Raw genomic sequence first — 9,933 nt, forward strand, 5'->3', positions numbered from 1 at the left:
AGTGCCCCCCACTGGGAAAATGAAGCACTATACTATGCCAAATCAAATCAATGGCTTGTCTGTCTAATGCAGGGCAGGTCTACCTAAAAAGAGCTCTAAATAACCAACAATTTCTCAAAAATTAAATATATTCAAAAGAAAGATAGAAAAACTGCCCCCTAGTAAATCCCTAGTCAATCTGAGAGCGGAACATCCACCCTGATAAGGGCAATCCCACTATTTGGAACCTAACCCTAGAAATCCTTAGCTCCTCCCTAGAGGTTAGGTAAGATTACTGCGCATGATCTGCCCCTACACTCTGTTGGGTTGTGACGAGCCTCGGTGGGTGATATATATACAGTACAGACCAAAAGTTTGGACACACCTTCTCATTCAAAGAGTTTTCTTTATTTTCATGACTATGAAAATTGTAGATTCACACTGAAGGCATCAAAACTATGAATTAACACATGTGGAATTATATACATAACAAACAAGTGTGAAACAACTGAAAATATGTCATATTCTAGTTTCTTCAAAGTAGCCACCTTTTGCTTTGATTACTGCTTTGCACACTCTTGGCATTCTCTTGATGAGCTTCAAGAGGTAGTCCCCTGAAATGGTTTTCACTTCACAGGTGTGCCCTGTCAGGTTAAATAAGTGGGATTTCTTGCCTTATAAATGGGGTTGGGACCATCAGTGGCGTTGAGGAGAAGTCAGGTGGATACACAACTGATAGTCCTACTGAATAGACTGTTAGAATTTGTATTATGGCAAGAAAAAAGCAGCTAAGTAAAGAAAAACGAGTGGCCATCATTACTTTAAGAAATGAAGGTCAGTCAGTCAGCCGAAAAATTGGGAAAACTTTGAAAGTAAGGGCTATTTGACCATGAAGGAGAGTGATGGGGTGCTGCGCCAGATGACCTGGCCTCCACAGTCACCGGACCTGAACCCAATCGAGATGGTTTGGGGTGAGCTGGACCGCAGAGTGAAGGCAAAAGGGCCAACAAGTGCTAAGCATCTCTGGGAACTCCTTCAAGACTGTTGGAAGACCATTTCAGGGGACTACCTCTTGAAGCTCATCAAGAGAATGCCAAGCAGTAATCAAAGCAAAAAGTGGCTACTTTGAAGAACCTAGAATATGACATATTTTCAGTTGTTTCACACTTGTTTGTTATGTATATAATTCCGCATGTGTTAATTCATAGTTTTGATGCCTTCATAGTCATGAAAATAAAGAAAACTCTTTGAATGAGAAGGTGTGTCCAAACTTTTGGTCTGTACTGTATATATAGTTTTTTTTTATGTTTTAATACTTTTGCACAAATAAAACCCTTTTTAAAGGATAACTGTCATATATTTTTTTATATAATTGGATTTGTCTCATTACGTTTACATTAGTGCCCTAGTTTATACTTTTGGCTAGGTATTAAATTACCATGTAATTCCTGCATGTTCGGTCCTCCCTTTGCCGCTAAAAGAGCGTTGTTAGTGGTGTTTCGGGTATCAAATTTTCGATACCCAATCAATACTTTTGCCTGGTATTGACCTTGATACCAGGATTTGCCTTTTTCGATACTAGGCTTCGCTAGTATAGTATCAGAGAACAATCAGCGCACTGCTCTCAGCGCGCTCATTGTTCTTCTCAGCAGCACAGGGGAGAAGGAAGCAGTCTCTCCTTCCCCCCTGTGCCACTGCTGCCGCTGCCACCAATGAGGAGAGAGGGGCGAGCGCACTGCGCCACCAATAAAAGTAAATGGACCTTTCATCTGGCAAAAAATTCTGAACTAAGTATCATGATATGTAGAGCGGCGCCCAGGGATCTGACTGCACTTACTATTATCCCTGGGAGCCGCTCTCCTGCTATGTCCTCCGGTATCTTAGGGGACTTGGTTATAGTAGGAGTAGCCTGCCCTTGTTCTCCTGGGCGTCTCCTTCTCCCAGGCTGTAGCGCTGGCTAATTGCAGCGCAGAGCTCACAGCCTGGGATTTTTTTTTAACCATTTACTAGTACCACAAGGGAACTTTAATAGGCAATCTTTTAATCCCTTCTAATGCTAATACAGTACAAATGTATTATACTGTCAGTGCTATACTGACAGTCACCAGCAGGCTGCGGAATATACTGGTGGGATTTAACAATGACCGCTTGTTTTATCCAACCTGTAAACGACCAACATCATCTGAAAAGAAGCTGGGGATGTTAGAATTTTTCATCCGATAGTCAGACGAAAGATCTTTTATTTTAAGAAACTGTTTGTGGACGAAAGATCTTTCCTCCATCACCCAATTTCATTGACTATGTATGGCCAGTTTGAACAACTGTAACCAATATGAACCATTATGTGGCCAATATGGACTAGGTAATTTGTGTGTCGATAGTCACCCCCATTCTTTCGCTGTGCACCCTCAAGCCATCCATGGAATGCACTGAGAGGACTTCTGTGTATGCGCACATAATGGAGAGGACTCCAGGAGAAGTCCTCTGTATGCATTTCATTACCAGTTTGCGGGCTTATAGCAGGTGAATGGGGGTGAGTATCTACATTCAAATTAATGATCTGGAGTCAATGGCAGACGTTCCACACGTATTATTATACCACAGATTCCCTTTAAGAGAGATAGAAGCAATAATGGAAAGATATTTGGTATGCTGAGTATCACTGATTATTAATCTTTTCTTTCCCTATAGAACACACCTTAAGCAGAGATCCATGTGGTAAGGATGCACTCCCACCCCTTCCTCTAAATGGCAATTTCAATAACAGTTACTCTCTAAGAGCTGGAGACTTTCCTCCTGATCCTTCCAAAATGGGAGAAGGTGGCCGTCGTAATATTACAGATGCAGCAGCCTTTGAAAAGATGATCATTTCCGAACTCGTACACAGCAACCTACGAGGCAAATCTCATGCAGGGACAACAGACACCGGAGATGAGGAAGTGACATCTGGGGCAATGGCAGAAGGTGGAGAGGTACCTACATTAGAGATGGAGCGCATGTACAAAGCTTTGGAGGAGCCCCTTCTCTTACAAAGAGCTCAGTCAATCCTTTACCAGAGTGATCTGGAGGAGTCTGAAGCTGAAGCTGCCCCACGCGACTCACCAAATCGCGATTCACTATACACTAGCATGACCAACCTCAGAGACTCTCCATACCCAGATAGTAGCCCTGAACCGGGCCTGCCATCATCTGGGGAAATGCTGCCGTGCCACCAAGGGGTTCCCCCACCCACGGGGGCAGATGCCATGTACTTCCCTGGCCGTCTGGGTTCAGTGCCCAGAGGGCAGTTGCAGGCCTTCTACCAGATGCCACAGGGGTTTCTGGGTCTCGAAGGGTCAGTGCCCGAGGGTGACGGGCAGATGCAGCTTATCACCAGCCTCTGAACTTACTCACCCACCCCTGACACCAACCTCGTTACTCCCCTATAAAAAGAAAATGATACTGCCTTCACTTTCCATTTCAGATGAAAGCAGGGTCAGATGGAAGGAAGGGGTATTTGAATAGGGGCTATTTTGGTGGGGCAGGGGTGAGGACAAGACACTGCCTGGGCTAATGGACAATGAGTTTTGATGTGTGCTCAGTCTACTTGGATTTCATTTTGACTTCAAGTGTCTGTTAGTAATTCTTAAATGCAAGGCCACCAACAGGTAGGGGTTTGGGTGCCAAAAATATGTTTCTGAAAACGCAATTGTTTGCCCAAAGATGACCCGTGTATGCTACTAATGCAAAAACAGTTGAGGTGCTGGAATGTGCAGTATTGTTAAAAAGCCAATTTAAAGAAATAATGAAAAGAGACAGGCAGGTGTAGTGTTTAGCCTGTAATAATTGTAGGCAGCCCATTTGTGTTAGAAACACCAGATGTCTTCAAGTGATGCAAACAATGAGACTACCTGGTAAGGAATTAATCACTAGTGCTCGATAAGTGGTGCCAAACAGCCTATGGGGCTTGCTGAGTAATGAGAAAGTAGAGGACAGAAATTGCCTAAGATTGTGAAATTAAAATATTTTTAATTTTTGAAAGGTCGCAGCTTATAATTTGCATTCCCATGATATAACAGGGGCAGAACATAAAAATTCGAAGAAAAGATACAGAAAAAGGTCACTTTTCATATGATAGTCTTTCTTGGGCTTTTCAAAAACAGTGGCTGTCACCTCCACCTTCTCTACTGACCCAAATCCCTATGTCTGCCCCAAAGACAGGGTAAGAGATTTTTTAATACATCAATTCAGAAGAGACTACAGTTTACATGGAAAGAGCAAAGAACTTGGCAAGCAATTACAACATGGAATTTGGAAATGACTAAATTGAAAGTTGGGGTGAAAGAGAACTTGACAACTGCCCTGCATATTCTTTATTTAAGCACAAAACACCCCCTGCCTCTATTACAGAGGAACATTGGAACTTTTACAAAGGGGGAAGCGAGTGTCCTTTCCGACTGCTGTAAATAACGAACTTCTAAAAGGAGGAAGGGAGAGACGAGGAGAGATGCCTACACCCTTCTTCCCAAACTTGTATCCAAGGTGTGGAAATGGTCAGTAGGGGGCTTTTTTATTTATGTGTGTTTGCCTTCTGCAATTTTCCTTTTGTATCTGGTTGGGACACATTATCATAGTATCTGTCTTTTCTGCAACTGGATCATCGATGATCTTTTTCGTCAGTCCCAAAGATTCCACCTTGTGTCTCTCTAGCTACCTTATTCGTTTCTTTTTAGCATCTTCATCTTAATTTATTTTTATTTTGCATGTAGAAATCTAGAATTGTACAGGTTCTTATCATATTTGGCCACCTACCTGCCTGAGAAAAAGCTACCTTTATTTTCTGATGCTGATCAAAATGGTGGCGATCAACGTTTCATACAACAAAGTATATAATGTGAACCCTAACAAGGTCTGAGGATGGCATGATCCAAAAAGAGCAGAATGAATAGTATCGCTATAAAAGTCATTATAAACTTATACATCTTACAGCCACCTGCTGCTATATGTAGGCCATGACATATAGGGAACAGTGCAATAAGGCATGACCTTTGGGGGCCACACTGGAGCAATGATTTTACCAGCCCCTACAGTGCCGCAACCTGAAGTGAACTGTGATTTTGGTCTTTATATTCTCACTAAAGGTTACACAAGGCGCTGGTGACTTTTCCGTGGTTCCTGCACACAGCTAAAGCCAAAACCTGTATACGATCATATATCTGCTTTATGTTTCCCTGCACAGATCTATACGTCTCCAAATTTATAGATCTTTATATATTTCCATAGATATATGAATTGTTAATATATCCATATTTAAGGGTTTTAGGAACAGAAGTGCAGGTCCCATGGTGTAGACTCCTTGGAATTGTCAATCTTATTACAATGGTGGTCTTTACTCTGCGTTGGTAACAGCAGAAGCTCAGTCCATTTGTTTGTGTAAAACTAGGAATGGTACCCCCTACCATGAAAAATCAAATGTGATGAGAGCAGAAAGAAACAATTATAATTTTGCCACACTAGGATAACTTTATCCTATTATATTGTATGTAAGCCAGTTAAGTGTCTCATGATATGTCCTTGGTTGTCTGATCAACCACCAGGAAACATATCTCCAAGCTCAACGAGCTGTAAGTACATGGGGAGTCTGTCCCTGAAGCTATAGTAGTCTACTGAGCTCTACCTAAAAAAGAAATAGAGGTTCCACTGACTATCACGAATCTGCATGTTTCCTCAAGCAGAACACAGCACTTACAAAGAATATTTTTGTCATTGTTATATTTCAGACAATATGAATATAGAAATGATATTTATGAGAAGCCCATGAAGAAACGGGTATAAAATACCATTATAGATTCTTATAGAAAAGACCTTCCTATTAGAGGAAGTTCAGAGGACTGCTGTATACGTTCCATCAGTGGTCATGGTCTCTGAATTTATGGAGAAAAGCCTTGAGATCTGTAATTAACAGATTTTGTCTGGGAAGTCTACTTTTTGAGAGGTGGTCTTGAGTTCATTAACACAACATCAGTGGCACATATTTATGTTCTGTGCACATGTATGTCACGTTCTGCTTTGTCCTGATGTGTTTTGCTGCCAATCCTACCCCACCCCTAAGTCTGATAACAAGAAAAGGGTAAAAATACCTCTCCGCCCCCCCCCCCTCCTCTTCTCTCTCTCCTTCCTTCATTTTCTTTTTCATATGCCAAAACCAGAAATGGGTCGAACGCCATTCTACAAGCGAACAAAAAACAAGAAAAAAAATGATTGTACGAAAGACTGAAAATTATATCGTACATAGAAAAATAAAACAAAAAAAAGGCAGAAAAAAATAATGCTGAAAAAAGTTTAAAAAAAAAATTAAATATCGCAACTTGTGGAGTGAAAGAAACACACCAATAAAAACATTTTGATTTCTGGATGGTCTTCTTTTATTGTGTACTCCACTGTTTTAATTTAAAGAATGCTAGATTTATATCCAGGAGAGTAACTAGAAATGACAGGGACCAACAGATTTAAGTTCCAAGGGATCCCCATGGCGCCCAAAGCCGAGTTCTAAAGTAGCAGATAGTTTTACAAAATCCAACAATATTGCTAGTTATTGCTCTCATATATTGTCTTGCACTGTCTAGAAAGACAGTAGTTGTGTCCTTAATTATACTGAAACGTTCCAAGCAAAAGCATTTTCACATAAGCATAATAGCTCTATGTCTTCACATATAATATACATGGTGTGAGCAAAAAAAATCACTTTTACGGATGTAACTTGACTGGACGTAGCCTTTATGTAGCTCTAAGAGTAGGACAGTGTTAGGTAGGGCAGTGGAGACAAAAAAAAAATCATGTCCTGAACATCATGTTTAAAAGGGTTGTCCAAGATTTTCGTATTGATTGGTGGGGGTCGGACTCCCGACTGTTGATCAGATGATCACTGCGGCCTCTTCCTAGGCCTGTGCAGTCATGTTCATTGGTCACATGGCCTAGGAGCAGCTCAGGCCCATTCAAGTGAATGGGGCTGAGCTGCAATACCAAGCACAGCCACTATCCAATGGACTGCAATTGTCACCACTTGCGGAGCTGCCTAGGGCAGTTGAGCCTCAGTGCACTGCTCTACAATAGATGGTAATGATGGGATCCTGCCTACAATATGCCATCATGACTGAGCAGCCTGACAGGAACGCTCACCAATATGTCATATATGTAAGTTTCAGAGCGTAGTGTGTAGTGAGGCCCTTCATCGCCCCTAGGCAGCTCTGTAAGTCGAAGAAACCAGTCCTGCTCTCACGAGATTAGAAACTCAATAATTAAAATACACTAATAATAATAACCATACAATTATAATAAATAAAGACTTAGACAAGTATAATTGGCTTAATCAGGGCACACTGCTTTATTCAGGGATATCAACTAATTTAAATACCATTAATAAAAGCTCAGCTCTACAAGCTGGAGCTAATAACCACAAAATGTATTCATCATATAAACCACGTCCACCCAGCCCATGAGCGGGATAACTCAGCCCTCAAACAAGTACTCTATATATACATTTTGCTTCTTTTTTTTTTTAAATACCATAGGGTGGGCTTAACAGAGTTCCTTCTTCCAATCCTGTCAGAAAAAGGTTGCTGTGACAGGAATGCAGGACAATATGTCACTTTCTGCTTCCCGACAGAAACATGGAGACCAATCAGCTGAGTGGAAAGCAGCCTGGGGACGACCACAGAAACTTCTGGACTCTCCTGGTGCACTTCAAGCACAATTAAACCTTCAGAATTCAAGAATTGCGCAATGCCCTCACAATGTCCTTCTCCACTCTCTGGAGCACTATAGCTATATATTTCTATAAATGTAAAAAGTAGGGCTGGGTGAATAAAAAGTGTAAGGACCGCTTCACCTGTTTCTCTGTGAGATTACTGAGGGATGCAAAAGGGACCAGGGAAGCTACTGAGCATGTTAGTCCCCCTCTGAATGCTGGAGAAGGTGGACCAGAAGGATAAACAGCAGGGGGCACTACCAGAGAGAAAAATTATAATGTACAAAAAAAATATATATATTTATATTGCAATAATACGTCCTTTAAAATGCCCTTTTCAGTGCATAGTCATACTTCTCCTGGGATAAACCTTTTTACGGTGGCCATAAACATGGATACCGCCGAACCTGCCAGTGTCATCTGGCCAACCATGTAATATGGGGTTCTTCCCCCCCTTCCCTAAAAGAAAGAAGTATGGGTAAAGAAGGATTGGGAATATTGGATTCCTGGGAATGAGCCGAGCAAAAATGTGTTTTGGGTGAGGGGACCTGAATGAACAGCTTTCAGCTGAATACGTTTTGGCCTACAGCTATCTAATGCAGGGGTGTAACTACCGTAGCGGGTTCCTCGCCTCTTGCCCCGTTGGGATCCTCTCCTCTTCTACTGAAGGGGAAAACTTGGTCAGTACTCTACCCTCTAAAGAAACAACTTTTAGCAAATGAGGCAGCGAAAAAGTGTTCCAACATCATTGAAAAGGGTTTAGGCAGAAACCCTTCTGTCCTGTGTGGGGGGCCTGGTTTGATCCTTGCTATGGGGCCCTCACTTCTCTATGTATGCCACTGATCTAATGTGTGTGGATAGCCACACTGATGTTATGGCCTTTATGTGCAATTGTTTACACTTGCTCCATATTCCTTGGAAGATCAGACCCTCTGAATAATTCCCTTGATGGGCCAAAGGTAACCAAATCTGAAACTGCATTATTTTCAATTGACCCATTCTTCTGTGCAAATCCACACACACCACAAATAATTCAGAAAGGTTCTGTAGAAGACCACATGTCTGGTATTACTGGGCACTTTTACCTATTTCCAAATATTATCTGAAATATTGAGAACAGGTATTATCTCTCATTGCTGCAATGTTGACTAGAGATGAGCGAATTTCAGAAAAATTCATTTCGGCCGGATCGCCAAATTTTTGGGAATAAACGGCTATTTCCTGGCTGCAGAGAGCATTTATAATGGTGTAGGACACTGTGCCTTTCAGAAACACACATAGGGAGTCTGCTGTGGTAGTGAAACAATACTGTGAGTCAGTATGACATGCAGATGACAAGCGCTGCTCTTAGAATCACTGCACACTTCACTTATTTAGGCACTTACGGGGCTAAAACTGACCAAATAACTAAAGTGTAAACTCAGCCTTACAGGTCAATGTTATTGTCAAGAAGAAGCGCACTCCTTTTACACCGTTGGCAGCTGATTCCACATACCGTATTTTTCACCGCATAAGACGCACAGAGAAGCGCTCATTAGTACTGGAGGACCAGGAAGCGGTGAAGGCTCTGTACTCACCGCTTCCTGGTCCTCGGCTGTGAAGGCTGAGCACAGCGTGAGGGTGCTCTGTGACCTCACGGTGTGTGCGCTAGTTCACAGCGCATATGACAGCAGGAGGAAGAGGATCGCAATGTGAGGAGCGGCGGCGTCCAGGAGCAGGAGAGGTAAGTGGGTTTTTTATTTTTGTTATCTGAGGCTGAATTATGGCTGGGGGCTGCTCACATATGGCTGGGGGCTGAGTACATATGGCTCGAGGCTGATTATATGACTAGGGGCTGCTTATATGACTGGGGCTCATCACATGAGGCTGGGGGTTCATATGAGGCATGGGGGGTCTCATCTGAGGTCTGATTGGGGTCTGATCTGAGATCTTACTAACATTGGGGATATGATTGGGGCTGTGAGCTGAGGTCTGATTAACATTGGGGGTCTGATTGCTGATCTGAGGTCTAAAATATATTTTTTCTTATTGTCCTCCTCTAAAACCTAGGTGCGTCTTATGGGCTGGTGCGTCTTATAGGGCGAAAAATATGGTAGATGTCTACAGAACCTGTTCTATTAAATGCTTATACAAGTAGAGCCACCCCAACAGAGTACAGAGGGTGTCAGCAGTAAGTTTGTGTTGACGTCACTGATTATTTTTCCCTTCCTCTGATCATCAGGACAATA

General features: G+C 42.2%; 1 protein-coding gene across 9 annotated transcripts in view; it reads left to right on the forward strand.

Moving 5' to 3' along the window:
* Positions 1-7,847, forward strand: part of ADGRL1 (adhesion G protein-coupled receptor L1) — a 375,793-nt gene extending 367,946 nt beyond the window's left edge. For 8 of the 9 annotated variants that reach the window (XM_040414669.1, XM_040414664.1, XM_040414663.1 and 5 more), the window contains one exon: positions 2,671-6,371. In XM_040414669.1, coding sequence (XP_040270603.1) covers positions 2,671-3,362 — 692 coding nt within the window. In that variant the 3' untranslated portion in view covers positions 3,363-6,371. Of the gene's footprint in view, positions 1-2,670; positions 6,372-7,529 lie in introns of those variants that run through there. The other variant, XM_040414670.1, reaches the window with a different exon arrangement.
* The last annotated feature ends 2,086 nt before the right edge of the window (positions 7,848-9,933 follow it).

The sequence above is a fragment of the Bufo bufo genome, chromosome 1 (genome assembly GCF_905171765.1).
Source record: "Bufo bufo chromosome 1, aBufBuf1.1, whole genome shotgun sequence".
In the NCBI taxonomy this organism is placed as follows: domain Eukaryota; kingdom Metazoa; phylum Chordata; class Amphibia; order Anura; family Bufonidae; genus Bufo; species Bufo bufo.